This window comes from Lithobates pipiens, unplaced genomic scaffold (genome assembly GCF_037356315.1).
Source record: "Lithobates pipiens isolate NorthernLeopardFrog02 unplaced genomic scaffold, aLitPip1_a1.2 Scaffold_3, whole genome shotgun sequence".
Lineage (NCBI taxonomy): Eukaryota > Metazoa > Chordata > Amphibia > Anura > Ranidae > Lithobates > Lithobates pipiens.
This window is the reverse complement of record NW_027507790.1, coordinates 182971096-182993496: the sequence shown is the minus strand read 5'-3', so window position 1 is coordinate 182993496 and position 22401 is coordinate 182971096. Positions and strand designations below refer to the sequence as shown.

Genomic DNA, 22401 nt, shown 5'->3' with positions numbered 1-22401 from the left:
ATTCTTTTTTCCCCACAAATAGAGCTTTCTTTTGGTGGTGTTTGATCGCCTCTGCGCTTTATATTTTTTGCACTATAAACACAAAAGCGCGTCAGTTTTGGAAAAAACACTATTTTGTACTTTTTGCTATAATAAATATCCCAATTTTTTTTTTTTTAAAAAGCAAATTTTTTCAGTTTAGGCTGATATATATTCTTTCTACACTATTTTTGGTAAAAAAAAACGTAATAAGTGTATATTGGTTTGCGCAAAAGTTTTATAGCGTCTAAATATAAGGGATATATTTGTCATTTTTATTATTTACTAGTAATGGCAGCGATCTGTGATTTTCATTTGGACTGCGACCTTGTGTCGGACACTTTTGACATATTTTTGGGACCATTGGCATTTATACAGCGATCAGTGCTATAAAAAATGCATGGACTACTGTAAAAATTTCACTGGCAGGGAAGGGGTTAACACTAGGGGATTAACTGTGTTACCTGCTACGTGTTTCTAACTGTAGGGGGAGGGGACTGACTAGAGGAAGTGACGGCTCGTGGTTCCTAGCTAACAGGAACGCACGATCCGTCATGCCTCACAGAACAGGGATTTGCTTGCAATCACTCGTGGCCGGTGGTCATCGCGTCATTCGGCCACGAGCGTTGGCACCCCCGATGTGAAGCAGGTGTGCGTGCGCCCACTAGCCCGATCCCGTGAGCTGACGTATAGCTATGATGGTTCGCTGGATTGTGCCGACCTGCCACAGTAAAATGACGGCGGCTGGTCGGCATGAGGTTAAAATACAGAGTTTCGCTAGTGGTTAATACAAATCTCTAAGATATGATTAAAAAAAAAATATGGAGCTAGTATGTAAATATGTGAATGTGATCTACACTAATAACGCAATATGTGGTTACTGAAATATACTGTATTATAAATTCCCTTATAGGAAAAGTGCAGCAGCCCATAGCAACCAATTAAAATTCTCCTTTCACACATCTGACTTAGGTGAAAGGAAAATAAAAATTACCCTTTTGCATGGCCTATTAAATCCATGTGATTTGTGCTGCTAACAGTGGAGTAGCAGAAGAAGCCTGTAACTGCCTCTAGGTCATAGTTGGAGGTGTATCATGTATTGGCAGCTGCTTCTGTAATTACATATGTCCCTACAAACAAGTCTTTTTTTTTTTTTTTATTGAAACGTTGGGGGAAGTATATGCTTTATATGCTTTGGTTGATTTTTTTATTTATTTTTTTAACCTAGATTTTACTGGTTCTTTGAATATTTACAGAAAGGTCAATGACTTTTTTTTTTTTTTTTTTTTTTTTTTATACTGTCATCTTGTATGAACATGGTGAGGTTGGTTTACTAGAGTTAAATGTTTACCCAATAAATGTAATATTGACTCCAGATATCCAGTCTCATGAAAGTGGTTGTAAACCCTTACAACCAACTTTGACCTACAGGTAAGCCTAGATTAAGGCTTACCTGTAGGTCCAAGAAATATCTCCTAAACCTACATGGTTTAGGACAGGGCTTGACAAATTTGCTTGGAATCTAGGAGCCAGCTTAAAAAGTTAGGAGCCAGGTCGGTAACGGCGATCCGGACCTGTCCCTGGCCTGACATGCAGACGAGTGAGGGGAAGATAGCGCCGCAGCCCCCCCCCCCCTTTTTTTTTCCTTAATTAAAATATTTTTTTTTTTTTACTTTTTACAAAAATTTTTATATATATATATATATATATATATATATATATATATATATATATATATATATAATTAAATTAATTAATAATATATAATGAGAAGCCATTTACCAGCCACCACACTCACCGTTGGGCAAAAGGCGCCAGATGACGCCCGCAATCACTTCCTTCTCTTCACTTTGGGAAGGAAATGGGCGGGCAGTGAAAAACAGGCAGGGGAGCTTCACTCCATTAGGAATTAGCATTATTGGAATAGGGTGTAATTTCTACATCCACCACAAGATGGCGCCAGACTACCGAAATATTTTAGAAGGCCGCAAAGCCGCGGCCTCAATTACTGGCCGGCGCGGCCCGATGCAATTGCGCGGCGGAGTTCGGGGTCCAAATGGAGACGGGATACCCCAGCAGCGTTGCCCCAGTCGCCAGGACACGAATTCTAGGCGCAAATGCGACCAGGCGCCCGGGGTTTGTCGAGCCCTGGTTTAGGAGATATTTGCCAAAAGACAGGCACCGCTGTCTACGGCGCATGCGCCGTAGACAGCGGTGAGCAGGCGCACTGAGCGCGCCGCGGTCAACGTAGTAGTAGTCCATTATGCTTTACCTTTGCAGGGAATAAAAGAGGAAGTAAACTCATCAGGGTTTACTTCCTCTTGAAAAGCTGTTCATGTTAACTTTAACCACTTGCCGACCGCCGCACGACGATATACGTCGGCAGAATGGCACGGGCAGGCATATTGGCGTATATATAAGTCCATGCCTGCCCGCGGGTGGGGGGCCCGATCGGGCCCCCCCCCGGTGCCTGCGGCGGTCGGCATTCGTTCGGGAGAGATCAGGGATGAGGGGACGGCCATTCATTCATGGCCACCCCCTCGCGATCGCTCTCGACGAATGGAAATCCCCCGTGACATCACTTCCTCTCCTGTAATGTAAACACAGGAGAGGAAGTGATGTATTCTCTCCTCCGTGTCGGTATTTTCCGTTCCGACACGGAGGAGAGCGGATCGGTGAGTTGCACCAACACTCTACACACACAGTAGAACATGCCAGGCACACTCACACCCCCCCTTTACCCCCCGATCACCCCCCCAATTACCCCTGCCCCCCAGTCACAGTGACACCAATGTCATTTTTTTTAATTTTTTTATTTTTTTTGCATTGGTGTCATTTGTGACTGTAATAACTGTTAGGGCAGTTAGAGTTAGCCCCCTTTAGTTCTAATGTACCCCCCTAACCCCCCCAATAAAGGTTTAACCCCGTGATCACCCCCCGTCGCCAGTGTCACTAAGGCTGGGTTCACATTGCAGCGGTTTATGAGAACGAATGTGATTCGCACCGCACTGCAGTGCAAATCACATCCGATCTCTGTGCGATTCGAGTTCAGCCATTCGCCGCACCCGCCACACCCGCCGCACCCGCCGCAAATTCGCACGGGACCCTTTTTTTGGCCCGCAGCAGAATCGGATCGCATGGGTGTTCACACCATGCGATCCGAGTTTGCAGATCGCACTGCGATATGCGAACTGATCTGGGGGTGTCAGTAACATTTCACTGACACTCCCAGCAGTTCGCATAGGGCAGTGTGAACTGCCGCCGGGAGGCATGCGATGCGGGAACCCGCCGCGGATTCGCGGCGTTTCCGCATCGCTCCAGTGTGAACCCAGCCTAATAAGCGATCATTTTTCTGATCGCCGTATTAGTGTCACAGGTGACGCTAGTTAGGCAGGTAGGTATTTAGGTTCGCCGCAGCTTTTTATAGCGCCAGGGACCCCCATATACTACCGCATAAAGCCCCCTGATTGCCCCCTAGTTAACCCTTTCACCAGTGATCACCATATAACTGTTACAGGTGACGCTGGTTGGTTAGTTATTTTTTTATAGTTTCAGGGCACCCGCCATTTATTACCTAATAAAGGTTTAACCCCCTGATCACCCGGCGGGTGTCATTTGTGACTAATAACTGTTAGGGCAGTTAGGGTTAGCCCCCTTTAGTTCTAAGGTACCCCCCTAACCCCCCCCAATAAAGGTTTAACCCCGTGATCACCCCCCGTCGCCAGTGTCACTAAGGCTGGGTTCAGATTGCAGCGGTTTGAGAACGGATGTGATTCGCACCGCACTGCAGTGCAAATCACATCCGATCTCTGTGCGATTCGAGTTCAGCCATTCGCCGCACCCGCCACACCCGCCGCACCCGCCGCAAATTCGCACGGGACCCTTTTTTTGGCCCGCAGCAGAATCGGATCGCATGGGTGTTCACACCATGCGATCCGAGTTTTCAGATCGCACTGCGATATGCGAACTGATCTGGGGGTGTCAGTAACATTTCACTGACACTCCCAGCAGTTCGCATAGGGCAGTGTGAACTGCCGCCGGGAGGCATGCGATGCGGGAACCCGCCGCGCATTCGTGGCGTTCCCGCATCGCTCCAGTGTGAACCCAGCCTAATAAGCGATCGTTTTTCTGATCGCTGTATTAGTGTCACAGGTGACGCTAGTTAGGCAAGTAGGTATTTAGGTTCGCCGCAGCTTTTTATAGCGCCAGGGACCCCCATATACTACCGCATAAAGCCCCCTGATTGCCCCCTAGTTAACCCTTTCACCAGTGATCACCATATAACTGTTACAGGTGACGCTGGTTGGTTAGTTATTTTTTTATAGTTTCAGGGCACCCGCCATTTATTACCTAGTCTCACTAGTGTACCCCTAAATTTAGGGGTGTCTACTTTCCAAAATGGGGTCATTTGGGGGGGGTTTGTGCCATCTTGGCATTTTATGGCCTTCAAAACTGTAACGCCCTTAGAAAGCCTGAAGGCGGTGCTTGGTTTTCGGGGCCCCGTACGCGGCTAGGCTCCCAAAAAGTCCCACATATGTGGTATCCCCGTACTCAGGAGAAGCAGCAGAATTTATTTTGGGGTGTCATTTCACATATGCCCATGGCATGCGTGAGCAATATATCATTTAGTGACAACTTTGTGAAAAAAAAAAAAAAAAAAAAAAAGTTTGTAATTTTCCCGCAACTTGTGGCAAAATATAAAATATTCCATGGACTCAACATGCCTCTCAGCAAATAGCTTGGGGTGTCTACTTTCTAAAATGGGGTCATTTGTGGGGGTTTTGTGCCATCTTGGCATTTTATGGCCTTCAAAACTGTAATAGGTAGTGAGGAGTGAAGTCAAATATTTACGCCCTTAGAAAGCCTGAAGGCGGTGCTTGGTTTTCGGGGCCCCGTACGCGGCTAGGCTCCCAAAAAGTCCCACATATGTGGTATCCCCGTACTCAGGAGAAGCAGCAGAATTTATTTTGGGGTGTCATTTCACATATGCCCATGGCATGTGTGAGCAATATATCATTTAGTGACAACTTTGTGAAAAAAAAAAAAAAAAAAAAAAAGTTTGTAATTTTCCCGCAACTTGTGGCAAAATATAAAATATTCCATGAACTCAACATGCCTCTCAGCAAATAGCTTGGGGTGTCTACTTTCTAAAATGGGGTCATTTGTGGGGGTTTTGTGCCATCTTGGCATTTTATGGCCTTCAAAACTGTAATAGGTAGTGAGAAGTGAACTCAAAAATTTACGCCCTTAGAAAGCCTGAAGGCGGTGCTTGGTTTTCGGGGCCCCGTACGCGGCTAGGCTCCCAAAAAGTCCCACATGTGGTATCCCCGTACTCAGGAGAAGCAGCAGAATTTATTTTGGGGTGTCATTTCACATACGCCCATAGCATGTGTGAGCAATATATCATTTAGTGACAAATTTTTTTTTTGTCATTATTCAATCGCTTGAGGCAAAAAAATAAAATATTCAATGGGCTCAACATGCCTCTTATCAATTTCCTTAGGGGGTCTACTTTCCAAAATGGGGTCATTTGGGGGGGTTTTGTACTGCCCTGCCATTTTAGCACCTCAAGAAATGAGATAGGCAGTCGTAAACTAAAAGCTGCGTAAATTCCAGAAAACGTACCTTAGTTTGTAGATGTGACAACTTTTGCGCAAACCAATAAATATACAATTATTGACTTTTTTTTTACCAAAGACATGTGGCTGAATACATTTTGGCCTAAATGTATGACTAAAATTGAGTTTATTGGATTTTTCTAATAACAAAAAGTAGAAAATATCATTTTTTTTCAAAATTTGCGGTCTTTTTACGTTTATATCGCAAAAAATAAAAATCGCAGAGGCAATCAAATACCATCAAAAGAAAGCTCTATTTGTGGGAAGAAAAGGACGCAAATTTTGTTTGGGTACAACATTGCATGACCGCGCAATTACCAGTTAAAGCAGCGCAGTGCCAAAGTGTAAAAAGACCTCTGGTCATTTACCAGCAAAATGGTCCGGTCTTAAAGTGGTTAAATACACATTTGTGCCCAGATAAAATTAGTATAAAATAATTCGCTTTTCACAAGTTTGTATAATCAAAGTGGATTTTTTTGTAATTCCTTTATTTTCGAAAAGTTGCAATTTTTACAGTCAAAAAGACTTTGTTGAGCCCTGCTCTACACTAAGTTCACTATATGGGCAACTTATGTTGCTACATGGTGATTAAATCCCCCCTTAATCACTTTTTCTTTTTGCACACAAATAGAGCTTTCTTTTGGTGGATTTGATCACCACCGGGAAAAAAAAATCTGCAAAAAATAAAAACAATTTTTTACTTTGTTACACAACCTCTCCAATCCTATTTTGCTACATGTCTTTGGAGATGTGTGTGTATGTATGTATGTATATGTATATGTATGTGTGTGTGTGTGTATATGTATATGTATATATATATATATATATATATATATATATATATATATATATATATATATATATATATATATATATATATATATATATATATATATATATATTATTTTTATATGCTGCTAATGGCAGTGATAAGCGACTTATAATGGGACTGCAATAGTGTGGTTCCGCCAGCTGATTGGAGATCCGAACAGCTCCAATCATCTCTATGGCCTAAGAAACCGTAAACTATGAGCATTTTGGCGTATATAAACCACGCCAATGGGAAAGCATATTGTCACCCCGATCTTGGTGTGGTCAGATGCTTTTGAGGGCAGAGGAGAGATCTAGGATCTAATAGATCCCGATATATATTTTTTACATTTTTTTTTTTTAAGAGTACCTGTTACTACCTATTTGTTAGGTAGTGCATTGGCAAAGTGGGGATCACACGGCACACGAGGCTGTTGTTTATATGCATGGTGTGTTGTGAATTCTTTGAGAAGACTCTCCTATCAAACCTAAGGGCTTTGGGATTACAACACTCCTTTTTATGAACTTTTCTATTCTTTGGACTCTGTTTTCCCTATAGTGTGTATATGTATGGTACTCATTTTATTTTTATAGCGCTGTTAATGTGTAGGTACTGTGTTTAGTGGAATTTTGAGATTGTACCTGCACTTAACTTATTTTATTATGATTATTCTAACAGCAGCTGTATAAATAGAGAGATTTGTCCTTGTAGCGCGCTTGGATCGGTTTCACGACTTGATTGTGTGACTGATAATTTGTGATTGTGTAGAGCATTGTGGAAGCGGTACGCATGTTTCTCAAACAAAATAAATATATTTACCATATTTATCGGCGTATAATACGCACAGGTGTATAACACGCACATTCATTTTAAGAGGGAAGTTTCAGGAAAAAACTTACATTTTTGTATTGGCGTATAACACGCACACGCTATTTGCACCCGATTTTCATGGTGAAAAGGTGAGTGTTATACGCCAATAAATACTGTATTCACTTTGGATTTCCACTCATCTACCGATGACAGAGTAGAGGATACTCATCATGAAGCAATCGGTTTTCTTGCAATAAAAAGATGGCTTAAAAGTGCAATAATTAACTGTGAGTCCAGTGTATTGGAATCAACATAATTCAGGACACATAAAATGGGGTCAAGGGTTAGGGAAATGCCATATAAATTGATTAAAGTTGAAATAACACCCTGCCAGTAACACTAAAGCTTTGGGCATCTCCACAGTAAATGTATACAATTGTATTTGATGTGGCCATCCACATGGTAATGTGACTTCTCCCTGCAGCCTATCTTATACAAATATTCTGGTGTAAAATACACTCTATGCAAAATTAAAAAGCTGCGTTACTTTGTGGGATGGAGAAAGTGAAAATGATCTGACTATTCTGCAGCACTAAGCTCAGCAGAGAGGGGACCCAAATCCTCCTCCTATTTTGCTCTTGCATAAAGGAGGAAACTGGACTGGTTAAGGTCTGCCAAGGAAGCTATTCCACTACATAGCTTGGTGTCGTCTGTAAAAAGCTAAATACTACTTTTAAAACCAAACTCTATATAATTAAGAAATATGGTAAAAAGTAAGGGTTTCAACACTGAACCTTGGGGTACACCACTAATAATCTTGGACCAGTCAGAGTATGCATTATTAATATCTGCTTGCCTAAATATAGTCTTTAGCCAGTTCGCTGTCCGTTTGCAAACTGCATTTTCTAAACCTATGGACTTAAAGTTAAACATTGAGTTAAGGTTCTCAACTCCTTTAATAAATTAGCTTTCATTTTATCATTCAGAATATTCAGTGGGCAAAAGCTAGAATAAAGGTGAAGATTTATATTGAGGGAGATTTACTAAAACTGGTGCAGTTGTGTACAGTAACCAGGCCTCCAGGTTTTATTGTAAAAGCTTAATTGAAGAAGCTGAAGTTAAAAGATGATGGGTTACTATGTACAGCTGCACTAGCGTACTTGAGTTTTAGTAAATCTCCCACATAGTGTGCTTGAATCGTACATGCATAGATAGCTGCACTTTTAGGTCTATGGGTATCTGTAACCAAGAGCTTGTGGTGCTCTCACATGCACAAATGTTCATATTCATGTGATGGAACAGGGAAAGGGGTAGAATGAAAGGAGGGGGAACACTTTAGTGGTACCTGCCTATGGGACCAGAGGATGCTTTAAATTCATTGGTTACTTACCTGTCACATGTTTAACCGACAAGCAAAGTAGAAGCACTCTCCCTCCTGCCCACTTGTCGCTGTCTTATATTGTGTGGTTTTTAGTCCCTTCTACGGAAGTAGATTGTTTGGGCTTTGACTAAACTAAATGTGCTTCTAACAATTAAATATTGTTTGTTATTGAAGGATTATTTAGTATCAGTTAGTGTTGCTATATTATGCAATATTTATTAAAGCAGAGTTCCACCCAAAATTGACCTTCCTCTTTGTGATGTGACCCCCCCTGACATGCCATATTTGGCATGCTTTTTTTTTTTTTTTGGAGGCATCCAGCTCCCACTCTCCCACTTCCTCCCAGGGCTCCACGGCATCGGAAAGAAATCCCCCCCCCCCCCCCCCGGAATCTTCTGGGACACGTCACCAGAAGTCGTTAAAGTGTGGCACCAGCATCTTAAGCTGGTGAAGCCACAGCCGGGCGCCCACAGTTATAATGCTGGTGCCGCAGAGAGGGGGAGAGGGGTGGGGCTTCGTTCAACTGCATTGCTGGACCGTGGGGCAGGCGAGTGTCTGATTTAATGGGTGGAATTCCACTTGAAATCATTTTATACAAAAAATAGGCTGTGGCCAATTCATACCATTTCATAACTGTTTTGGCTATTTAGTTATTCGATAATTGTTCAGGTTCTCTGGTCCTATGATGCTGCTGGCCAGTCCTTGAAGATCGGAACAAAGACAGATTTACAGCAGATACTTGTCAAGCCCAAATACATTAGATCGCCTCCTGATATATCTAAAGTTGTCTGTACCTGACTTTGATTTCATGTCGGTAGGTAATCCTATACTGGAAATGTCTATATTATTGACAAAATGCAAAAGAAATGAAAGGACAAGTGCAGAGCTCATGTCGGGGTTCATATTGAGAATCTGAAGGAATCTTCCTCCGACTCGCTGCAAGTGTCCTCCAAACACTTCATGTAGAATACAAATGGATATGAAGAGCCAGTAATTATAATCTCTGTATTCAAATGTTTATTCACTGCAAAGCGATGACCCTTAAAAGCATTTACCTGTTTCAGCAAATTGGCCTTAGTCATAGCTATGACTAAGGCCATATGCCGAAACACGTAAGTTGATTTAATGGTCACTGCTTTGTAGATAATAAAGAATTGAATACAGATGTTTGCGTTTCCGGCTCTTCATATCTATTTGTATTTCATCAATATTGACTGATGTACATAGTGCGTAGTAGGGGGTCAACCAATATAGTTTTTTTCAGGGCTGATACCGTTTTTTTTTTTTTTGGCTATAGGCAATAGCCTGTATCCGGTCCTGATATTCTGTAGTTTTAACTACTTGGCAACAGGCCCATAGCCGAATGATGGCTACAGGGTGGTTGCTTAACTCTGGGAGGGCGTACTATGGCGTCCTCCCAGAATTCCGCTCTTGCGCGCCACCTGGGGCATGCACCCGAGAACTTCCGTGACCTAGACCCGGTGAACGGCCGCTGATCACGGCCGTTTAACACGTGATCATTCCGTCTAATGACATCCATACTCTGCACACCCATCCATACTCTGCACATCCATCCATGCTCACCCATGCATACTCCGTATACTCACTCAGCCGGACCCAGCCATCCTCAGCCACGGCTCTTCCATGCCACTACAGTGCCTCACAAATGTGTAATGGGTAGTCAGATTAGATTTGAAACGTATGTCCCTAGAACACCTGATGGTGCTCCCTGCATGTTGGTTCTCTGTATGTGGCCACGCTGTGGAAAAGTCTCACATGTGGTATCGCCATACTCAGGAGGAGTAGAAGAATCCTATTTTGGGGTGTAATTTTTGGTATGTACATGTTATGTGTTAGAAATATTGTGTAATTAGACAATGTTGCGTTAAAAAAAAAAAAAAAAAAAAAAAAAAATTTCCATTTTCTTTACACATTTTCCAAAAACTTGTAGACAAAAAATGACATGTTCAAAAGACTCTATGCCTCATAGATTATACATTGGATTGTTTTCTTTCCAGAATGGGGTCATTTTTAGGGCGTTTCCATTATCCTGGTTCTCCAGGGCCTTCAGAAGTGTAAGAGGTAGTCAAGAAATTACATGCGTAATTTATGCATTAAGAACGCCTGATGGCGCTCCCTGCATGTTGGACCTCTGTATGTGGCCACGCTGTGTAAAAGTCACACATGGTATCAACATACTCAGGAGCAGTAGTAGAATTTGTTTTGGGGTGTAATTTGTGCTATACATATGCTGTGTGTGAGAAATAGCCTGCTAATATAACAATTTTGTGAAAAAAAAAAAGAAAATCTTGATTTGCAAAGAATTGTGGGAAAAATTTAAACTTCAAAAAACTCACCATGCCTCTTACTAAATACCTTGGAATGTCTACTTTCCAAAAAGGGGTCATTTGGGGGGTATTTGTATTTTACAGGCTTGTTGGAGTATCAAGAAATGAGGTCATCAGTACTTCAGGTGTGATCAATTTTCAGAGATTGTCACCATAGCTTTTGGACTCTATAACTTTCACAAAGACTAAATCATATACACCGATCTGGGTTATTTTTACCAAAAATATGTAGTGGTATACATTTTGGCCAAAATATATGAAGAAAAATTACTAATTTGCAAAATTTTATAACAAACCAAGAAAATTAATTTTTTTACAGAATTTATTGGTCTTTTTTCTTTTATAGCGAAAAAAATAAAAAACCCAGCGGTGATTAAATACCACCAAAAGAAACCTCTATTTGTGTGAAAAAAGGTCAAAAATTTCAAATGGGTACAGCGTTGCATGACTGAGTAATTGTCATTCAAAATGTGACAACACTGAAAGCTGAAAATTGGTCTGGTTATTAAGGGGGTTTAAGTGCCCAGTGGTTAAAGGTTAGTTTTATTATTTTTTTTTTTCTACACTCTTTTTATTTTATTTTTATATCCCTTTTATGACTGTCACAATCAATGTAAACATCCCTTATGACAGTAATAAGCGGTGACAGGTACTTTTTTTTTTTTTTTTATGGAGGAATCTGTGTTCTATAAGACCCCAAACGCCTTCCTTTTGCACTTGAAAGTATTCAAAATGGCAAGATTGGTGTTTTTGGACACTTTCTATTTTTAAAACTGGCGCCTTTAGGATGCCAGTAACCCAGAAGTGATGTCATGACATCGCTTCTGAGTTATTAGATCCAAAACCCAAACAAAGCCTATTTAGGCTTCACCCCACTTGCAACCCCTTGAAGCAATATCAGTAAGCATGTGACTGATACGGATTCTTAAAAAAAATAAAATAAAAAAAATGCATCTATCGGCCACACCGATAATCGGGTGACCCCTAGTGCCTACTTAAATAATAATTCTTAGGAATCAGCGGTGAGATGCCTGGCTTCTGTCAGCAATGGCTCCATATTGCAGCACTTTTGCATTTTTTTATTTTTTTTCCCTTTGGCTGGCTGTGGAAGTTGACATTGAGTATCTGGATGCTTGTATTAGTTTTAATCAGGTCTCTGCAAAACATCTATGCAGCAGTCCATCAAAGTAGTGGATATTCTATAATGGAGGTAGGAGGACATTAGCTTTACCTTGCAGGAACTGATTCAAGCAACTCATTAACCTTTTTATGTAGCTGTGAATGAGATCTATAAAAAGTAGACACACCTTAGGGGATGGTCCGTGCTAGGAATTATACACATACCCTACTAGTAGAACAAGATTTCCTCTGCAGTGTAGCATGCTTGTGGAGAGGCTACTGTGCATTCTTGAGACAGGAGCAGGTTTTTATTTCACTTTCTCGCTCGTGTCATGTGATCAAGAAATGTGGGGCTGTGTCTTCTGAAGTTGCCCATGAGCAAAAAGAAAAAAGAGCTACTTCTGTTTTTCATTCTTCCCTTTTCTGAACATGAATAAGCATGAAAGATTCATTAGTCAAGCAGCCCCTTGAAAATATGCATACTGGATGACAAGTTGCTCCAAGCCACTTTATTCTGTTATCACCGGCACAGCTTTTTTTTTTTCAAGGGAAATGACCTTTTGAAATTTTGAAGAAACTGGCTGCCTACTAGCGGGAGTTGGTATCCTGTTCTGCCACCTTCATTGTGTCTGAGGGATTTATCACAATCAAGCCAGAAGCTTTTACAACAGTGTTCTACACATGTGATTGGACCAGTGCACCATGGAATATCAAACGTCTTTGATGAGGAAAGTCAGCTCAGCCTCTGCTGTCAAGTCTGTACTTAATGTGGCTGATAACCTTCAGCTTACTTTGAGTCCAGAGCCCACTGCAGAAGAAATAGGACTAAACAGTGCTGAGCAGACCTGCCCCCAGTTAATTAATGGGTATGTATTATGCATTCACACCTGATTGAGCATATACTAGTGTTTTAGAAGTGTATTACAAGTGTTTTACATGTGTATTCAAGCTTAAAGTGTTATTTTAGTAAAGCGCTAAGAGGAGGGCATTAGGGGTGGATAACTGTTCTTTTTCCAAAAAACAAGCCACAAACCACTCATAAAATGCCCATGTTGCATGTGTTTCAGCCATTCCCGTTGAAGTCTTTGGGGCCAGAAAAGCTCCAATCTGCCCAAGAAAATTGGGATTTTGATTGAGCATCTTGGAGCTTCAAACAGAAAATGGCTTCCATGTGAATGGGGTATTATGGATTTGAGAGGCAATGTCTGCTGCCTGTATCCTTTTAATGCGGAACTTCACACAAAAAGCTAAGTTCCACTTCTTTGCTTCCCCTCGTTCTATTGATTGACACTGTTTGGTGGAGTGGGGGCAACTGGTAACTAGTTTTGATGGTGATCCGAGCGGAAACTTGCACCCACCCCTTTCCTGCAGCTTTCTCGGACACAGCACAGCTCCCAGATAACTGACCATTCACCAACCGCAGAGCGATTCATTGCCGGTTTCCCTTACTTAAAGTGGTTGTAAACCCTTACAACCAACTTTGACCTACAGGTAAGCCTAGATTAAGGCTTACCTGTAGGTCCAAGAAATATCTCCTAAACCTACACGGTTTAGAAGATATTTGCCAAAAAACAGGCACCGCTGTCTACGGCTTATGCGCCGTAGACAGTGGCACACTGAGCGCGCCGCGGTCAACAGCGATATGCCGCGAGTGGCGGCTCCCGTGTATATGCGCGGGAGTGATGTCATCGCGGCTTCGCCAAAGACAGCGGCGGAGCAGCGAGACGCATGGAGACCCACCGAGAAGATGGATGCGCCGGACTACAGGGGACAGCGGTGACTTCGCTGGCTCCTGTAACAGTTAAGTGACACATAATGGACTACTGTGCGATGCATAGTAGTCCATTATGCTTTACCTTTGCAGGGAATGAAAGAGGAAGTAAACTCATCAGGATTTACTTCCTCTTTAAGATGCCGGTGCCTGAACCCAAAGCCAGTTGAAGAATCTAGCACTGGATCATGGATAGGCAAGTGTCCTTATAATAAAAGCTGGCAGCTACATTATTTGTAATTTTCTGGGGGGTAGACTGAGGCTTCTCTTTAAGGCCCCTTGCACATATGGTCAAATTGGAATTGTGGACAGAATCGCCATGATTCTGCCTGCAATCCCAAATTGTGGCAAAACGTGGTGTGATTTGTCATGTTGCAAAACATGGGGGGTAAAATTGCTTCTGGAAGGTGTAAAATCGCTGTTTGGAGTGACATCCGTGCATAGGACAGCCCATTCAAATAAATGGGCTGCCCTATGCACAAAGTGATTTTCCATGCCGGAATTGTGCTAACAAAATTGTAAGCGGGAAAGCAATGTCTGTGGCTGCTGTATGTGTATCTTGTCACCATTTTCAGAGTGACATCTGCCGTGCCTGATTTTCATAATGGATCTCTTAGTAGTTTAATGTTTTTTTTATACAAGGTTTTCATTGTATGATTTTTTTTCTTCACACATGATGGGGTTGGTGATCGGTGAGGCATGAATGAATCATAGCTGGGCGTCAGTGACATAACTATTCTCTTTAGATCAGTAAACTTACCAGTCATTATTCTTAAGTAGAAGGCTTTGTCCTTTCTTAGGTTTACAGTGAACACCTTTGGAATTTTTTTTCTCACCTGTTGCATTTCACCCAATTGTGTGTACTTTTCCTCCCTGCTACAGGGGCCCATGCTACAAGAGCTTCTGATTATTATTGGCAGAAATTTGACCTGTTTTCTTCTGACATACTGCTTGTATGTGAGTAGTATGTATGTTGGGCTGAGATTCTCATAAGGTTTACCCCATAGTGTCTATGGATCTGAAATGGCCATGTGCTCAAGTTCTGTAGTTATGCATGAGCAAACCAGAAGTCTAATTTTCCCTTTTACGCAGTATTTTTTCCCCCTCCAAGGCTTGCATCCATTTGGGATGAAGAATGAATCTCTTATATTTGCACATTTGCAAAATAGCTCAGCTGTAAAAAGAATTCACTGTATATACTTAAGTTTTTTGGTGGCCTGTGTAGTAAGAAGCTTCCACTTCTCTGCTGCTCAGTTGCCGCAATGTATTCTGCACTTCGGGTGTGTAGAATCATTTCTCCTGTCTGGCCATTGTTGTTCCTTTAGATGGCTTGTATGTCACTACCTGATATGAGCCAGTTGAAGATTCCATAACGTCCAGAGTGGGGAACAAGTATTGGATTCATCTGGTGGCCCAATGCTTTGTTGGGGGCAGACAAATTGCAGTTTTTCAATACATGAGTCAGCTTAAAGATCAGCATACAACTCTCTTCTTTTACAAGCAAGCCATTTGAAAAGAAAAAAAAAAAGTAACCCTCCGGTGATCACTGCTAAAGCAGAACTTTGACCTGAAAACGAATGTTACCGAGCATGCCCACAATATAATACACTTATACATTGCAGACCTCTCGTGTAAAACAAAAAAAACTCTTCTGCTTTATTGAGCAATTGTTTCTCTAACTCCCTGCCTGTGCACATACATACTACAATGTGCACTTCTAGCCTCTGTCATACCCCAGAGAGTGAATGCCTAGTGCTGGAATGGTGGGACTCTTGTGCAAGGGCTTGAGATTTTAGTCATCCATGAACCAGCCTATAGATGTGGTAAGAAGATGTCAGCTTGTTTGCTGCAATACTGTAGGTATGCTGTGCATACACCCCCCCCCCCCCCCCCCCCCGGGCATAGTTTAATATTTTGTGTTGTAGTAATGATGGATGCAGATTCACTGTCTCTTCTGTAATAAAATGCCCCTTCCTGTCCGTTTCCTCTGGTACTCAGAAGATGCTGGCACAGGAAATTGGAAATAGGATCTTCACCCTACGACCAAAAAAAATAAGTCAGCAGCTGCCAATACTGTAGTTGCTGATTTTTAACCACTTGACCTCTGTAACATTTACTTTCCATGACCAGGCCATTTTTTGCGAAACGGCACTGCATTACTTTAACCGCTTTTGGACCACACACCGCGTATTATACTGCAGCAGGACGGCCCGGCTGTGCAAAATCTTGTACCTGTACGTGATTTTGTGCATGTTGTCTAGGGGGCGCGCGCACCACCGGAGCGCCACTACCGCTGTGATTGGACACAGCGGGAGCCAATCAGCAGGTATGGTTGCCGCAACCTGACGATTATTCTGTGGAGAGGCAGAGCAGCCTATGTAGACGAGGAAAACTGCTGATCTTTGGGGGGGCAAAAGAGATCTTGTGTTTCAGCTAAGCTAAAACACAATCTCTTATCCTTAGGTGTATACGTCCCCCTCACACAGAGAGCACCTCCCGGGTGCACACTTTGATCGCCCCTGGTGTTAACCCCTTCCCTGCCAATGTAATTTTATATTGTGACAGTGCATTTTTTAGCACTGATCACAGTATTGGTGTCACTGATCCCCAAAAAAGTTCATTTACTGTCTAGTTTGTCTGCCGCAGTCCCACTAAAAATCGCTGATCGCCGTCATTACTACAGTAGTGAAAACAATAAAAAAAAAGTCCCTAAATATATGCCTTAATTTGTAGACTCTATAATTTTTGTGCAAACCAATCAATATACGCTTATTGGGATATATATTTTTTTTTTTTACCAGAAATATGGAGCAGAATACAATTTGGCCTAAATTAGATGAAAAAAAATATTTATTTTTATTGGAAATGTTTTATAGCAGAAAGTAAAAAATATTGTTTTTTATTCATAATTGTTTTTTATTTTTTTATGATGGAGCAAAAAAATAAAAACCGCAGAGATGATCAAATGCCACCAAAAGAAAGCTCTATTTGTGTGTGTGTGTGTGGGGGGGGGGGAAATCAATTGTATTTGGTTACAGCATCGCATGACCGTGCAATTTTCAGTTAAAGTAACACAATGCTGTATCGCAAAAAAGGCCTGGTCAGGAAGTGGGTAAAACCTTCCGGAGCTGCGACTCTGTACCCAAATTCCATTTTGTCTTTTTTCCCACCAATAGAGCTTTGTTTTGGTGGTATTTGATCATCTCTGCGGTCTATTTTTTTTTTTTTGATTTTTTTTTTGTGTGCTGTAAACAAAAATAGTTTTGACAAGAAAATTTTTTTTTTACTTTCTGCTATAAAAAAAAAAATTAATAAATCTAAGCCGGAAAGTATAGCTTCTCTTTTGGTTTAGAGGTAAACGGGTAAAAGCAACATAAAATCTTGCCAAATTTGCTGTTGTGATTACTATTATACATATGGGAATCCACAATGACATGTGTGGGATACATCCTACACGGTCTCTTAATGTGCTCTTGTAATTTTGTGCAGACAAGGTTGGATGGAGGATGTCTGGAAGTAATTTATGAACAGTCCTAATTAACCTGTTTGCCTTTGTTCACTGAATTAGATCACTTCACCTTCATTTATTTGTTTGCCATTGTGAGGCAGCGACACGTGTTTCACTTTCCTAGTTACGGCTGAATGCAGGATTTTGCCGATGGTTAGTTATGCAGTTATTCTGGTTTTACAAATGTAGCATTTTTGAAATTTGAATACTCGCAAAGGTAGTCAGTTATTTTCTATGGAATCTCTTACTCCGTACTTTTATTGTGATTTGTAGCTCAGTTGCACAATCATGGAGTTTGAGCAGTGTTTCGTGTAGCGATCAGCTCCCCAGCGACAATCCCATACTTAAAACAAAATATGCAGTGCTATTTCTGTTAAACTATATGTGATCATATTAAAAATGTAATTGGTGTCCAAAAGTGTTTTGACTCAGTGCATGTAATATAGTTATATAGTTAGTCTGTTTGGAAAAAAACGTCCATCCAGTTCAACTAAAAAAAACAATATGTAATTTAACATAAAGGTAAAAAAAAGCGCGTTTACATCATACTAAAATACAGTGAATCAAAAATCAGGAAACTCAAATCTATGTCCCATGAAGTGACAGTGAAACTTCTGTTTTTCTACTTTGTGAGTACAATCCTCCCAGTAAATACACTGCACTGCAGGCTTAATGGAGATGAAGGACCCCCAAAATATTGAGTGGTCATATGCAGCTTAGTAAAACAAGTGTGCTGTGCTTCAGCCTCGATCACCGACTCCTCCACCTTTCACATAAAACCATATCTCCGAAGGATCGGTATATATGAAGGAGAAACCAAAGTAAACCAGTTAAAACAAATTTATTTAAAAGATTTAAATTTTAAAACATCCTGACATGTGGCAATGTACCATAGTGTTAATCTAAACAATCAGTAGCAAGTTTAATATGTGGTGACCTCAGCCTGTCTGGCTCCGCCGCAATGCGTTTTGTCAAATGGTGACGTCTTCAAGGGTGGTTTTGATTTTTCAGTTTTTTTTTTTTTAGCACGGCTCTGCTTCTTTACATATTTGTATTGTGTTCATAATTTTGTAGCAGAGCACGGGCATGGCAGACAAGAGACAAGTGATTTTGAAGCCATGATTGCTGCTTTAAATTGTTAACGCCAGCAATTAGCAATTTGTAGCTAGCTGTTTAATCTCTAAAGTCACTGGTGATTTGACCCTAAAAGGCAAATTGCCGCTGCTACAATTTAAACCAGACTCACAGCATTGGGTACTATTTAGTACATTTTTGTAGCGATTTGCTTTGTCTTACCAAGCGAATAACAGATGAAAAACAGTATTAAATTTTATTACAAAGAAAGTGATTATTCCATAATAAAGATTATAGAAAGCACAGTTATTCTCTAATGCATATGAAATACCATTCATCTGGGGAAAAAAATGTTTATCCTTGAAGCCAATTCTGTGAGTACTTTGCATGTTGTATGTATTTTTTTTTTTTACATCTGTAAACTGCAATTAAAATATTTTTATATCCTCTTGAGGTCCAGTGACAAAAGCTACATAAGTGTTCACTTTTTGTGTGTTTTTTTTATATAGTGGATTTCTTGAACTTTTGCTGGAGATAGTGTTATCCCCACATGGTTACTTTTGGTAAAAGGGTATTTTTGTTCCATAATAAACCATGAGTTTTTGGATGTATGCATAACACATGACTGCCATATCACTGGATGTTTTAGGTCAGTGATGGCAAACCTTGGCACTCCAGATGTTTTGGAACTACATTTCCCATGATGCTCAACTACACTGCAGAGTGCATGAGCATCATGGGAAATGTAGTTCCAAAACATCTGGGGTGCCAAGGTTCGCCATCACTGTTTTAGGTCATTAAAGACTGTTTTCAATCAGATATTTCCTGTGTGGCAGATGTCGTGCGATAACGCAATCGGCAACAAACAGTGTTAAATAGCAGGAGTAAGAAGAAACATAACCTGCACTTAAAGTTTCAGCGACCTTCAAAGTAGATAATGCACTACTTTGGTCCGACTTTCTTTCACTTGTAGGCCATAGACTTCAATGTTAACCTTCAAAAGTTGGATGAAAGTCATACATGAATGTTTTACATGCAACAGTGGGTTTGACTTTGCAGAGGGACAACAATTCACATCAAAGACTCGCCCATCCAAAGCTGCATTCCAAAGTCACCCCAAGTTAGGAGTCTCACAAGTGTAAATGGAGCTTTCTGCAGAAAGACAAAAAGAACCTTTATGTGCCAAAATGAAAGCTGGCATCTGTATGATTAGAAACGGTATGTAAAAGAGCATTACAGCCCATACGATTTCATTTTCCTCCCCTAAACATACTGGTCCCCTAGCCAAACTAATCCTAACTCACATCAAATGCATCAGCTGTTAAGGGCTCATTCACACCATTTGAGTTGGGATATGCAGGGCAGTGTTGCCCAGTACAGTGCCAATCCAAAGACAAGTTAACTTGCCTTGTTTCTCATTGTGTCAGTTGACACCACTGCATAGTGATGGTATGCACTGAAAAAAAAAATTGCATGCAGTGCTTTTTCAGTTCATCAAGCTGAAGCGGAAACCACCACATCCCAATGCTGCTGTGTGTAAAGAACTTGGTGAAATGTCACTTGTGATGTTTCAATAAAGTTTAAAAAAAAAAACTGCGTTATGCACCAGGAGTGACACTCTATCATCCAGCACCCCCGCTGTTGTTCAAGAAGCATGCTGCTGGTGTAAGTGGACCCTAAGGGCCGGTGCACACAGCGATGCGCGGCGAGGCGTCTCCGACTTGCCTCGCCGCGACCTGCACGGACCTCAGCGGCGACTTGCAGAGGACTTCTGTATAGAAGTCAATGCAAGTCGCCCCCGAAGTCGCCCCAAAGTAGTACAGGAACCTTTTTTCTGAGTCGGAGCGACTCGAGTCGCTCCTCTCAGAACGGTTCCATTGTACAGAATGGGGGCGACTTGCGGGAGCGAGGCGAGGCGAGCCGTGTCGCCTCGCCTCGCGCCGCAGTGTGAACCCGGCCCTAAGGGGTAAACATAAGAAAATATAATTTAAAAGTGGTTTATAAAGCCTGGTATGTGTAACCTGTATGGGCTTATTTTTTCAAGGTAAGAACCAAGGTTGAATTTTATTTAAATTACAATTTAAATCACCAGTACAAAGGCTTGATGTAAATCATAATTTTTAAAGAGCAACTGTTATCTGTCCCGCAGCGGCTCCTCTGACTCGCTGTTGGCTCACTGACAGTCCCATTCACTTTAATGGGACAGCTGGTGTTGCGGCAGTGACAGTGAGGGACGTGGCGGCAGTAGGTGAGTGGATGCCTGTTAACAGGCACTACCATGATGGATCTGGAATGACAGGTGCTCTTTTAACTGTAAAGACTTATTCTTGCTGGTAGTTGGAATCTTTAATATTTGCAAACAAAATGAAGGTTTCCTATTTAGAATAATAAGCTGTCAGGTTAGTAAAATAGCGATCTCAGAACCGATTCAATCGTACAGTTTGTAGTGTACATAGATTTGCAAAACAATGGGATAAAGGAATATGCCTGAACTTTGTTTTATCTCATGGCTACTGTGAAATTGTGTGAATGCATCAATGCAGTGCATGTTATCTCAACCTTATGCTACATAACTAAGCTCCATTTCATGCTGACAAAACTAAATTATTAATGTGTCTTTAAAAATAAAACTTTTAGATTTTTTACTCCAAAAGCATTTGATAAAAAATCCAAAAAATCACTTTTTTTATTTTTATTTTTTAAATCATTGATCTTTATGCACCCTGGTAATTACATTTTTGTTAGCAAGTACCCATTGATCTTGCCTGAAATGCAGTGTCACAGCTTGGAATGAAGTCCTTTTTTGTAATTTCATTTCACCCTATAAGATATTTTACAAACTACAAGTTACATTGTCTCACCATGTAAGGGAGATGCAGAGAGGAAGACATGTCTGTGTAGTTCCTATCAGGGGAGAAGCCTAGGATGACAAATGCTTTCCAGAAATAGAGTGCAATGAGCGAGTGTAGCCACCCTAGGACAGGAAGTGTGTTCACAGGATTACCAAGTGGAAATAAGGGACAAAGAAGCCAGAAAAAGGAAAACCAGTTCAGCCACATGATTTATTTTAGATGCACTTTAAGCCCTCTTGCTACAGTAGTGGATTTTCTTGTTAAGCACGCCATACATGTTGTTTTTTATTTACTACTTGAATTTCACAGCTGCCAAAGTAAAGACCCCCCTTTTGTTCAAGCAGTGGGAGACTAGCCGTTAGTTTTATGGGATTGGTGAGATTTCTTCAATCACAAATGGAACTTATACATAAACCTTTCCTGTTTTGAATTTACTTTTCTTTAGTCCCTACTAAAATTGAACTACAGGCAAATAAAAACATTAAAACCTAATTACAACCCCAATGCAAAAAAAGTTGGGACACTATGAAAAATCTACATAAAAACAATGCAATTTTCAAATTTCATAAACCCATATTTTATTCACAATAGAAATTGGAAACCATATCAAGTGTTTACACTGAATGTACTATTTTAACCACTTCGTGCCAGGACGGCCTCGACTTTCGGGGGTTATATCTGAATGATGCCTGAGGTTACAGACATCATTCTGATAATGGCATTTTCAGCCAGCGATTCTCTGCACCATAAGAAAGATCATAGTGGCTGTTTCGCCGCTTGATCATTCTTACGGGGGGCGGGAGAGGACATCACAGGATCCGCCGGCCCCCGGATGGTTTTGTAGAGATTTCCGGCGGACCAGATGGTCCCCGGAGTCTCTATGATCGTTCGGAGGCTGGGCACGATATTATGATGTCAAGCCCGGCCTCTGCATTCAAAATAACAGCGCCACCTTGGCTGGGAAGCCGTGATAGTTTTTTTTTTTTTTTGTATTTTAGGCTTCCCAGCCTAGAGGTGAGATATGGGGTCTTATTGACCCCATATCTCACTGTAAATAGGTCCGATCATGCCATATTCCTATTACAAGGGAT

At 41.2% G+C, this 22401-nt stretch overlaps 1 protein-coding gene across 2 annotated transcripts in view; it reads left to right on the top strand.

Annotated features, from left to right (window-relative positions):
• AP3B1 (adaptor related protein complex 3 subunit beta 1) overlaps positions 1-22401 on the top strand; it is a 588663-nt gene that overhangs the window by 80265 nt on the left and 485997 nt on the right. Inside the window, exon 1 of one of the 2 annotated variants that reach the window (XM_077462588.1) lies at positions 12466-12971. The exons of the other annotated variant lie outside the window; for it this stretch is intronic. Within the exon in view, the coding sequence (XP_077318714.1) occupies positions 12808-12971 (164 nt within the window). The 5' untranslated portion in view covers positions 12466-12807. Of the gene's footprint in view, positions 1-12465; positions 12972-22401 lie in introns of those variants that run through there. 2 annotated transcript variants of the gene reach the window in all.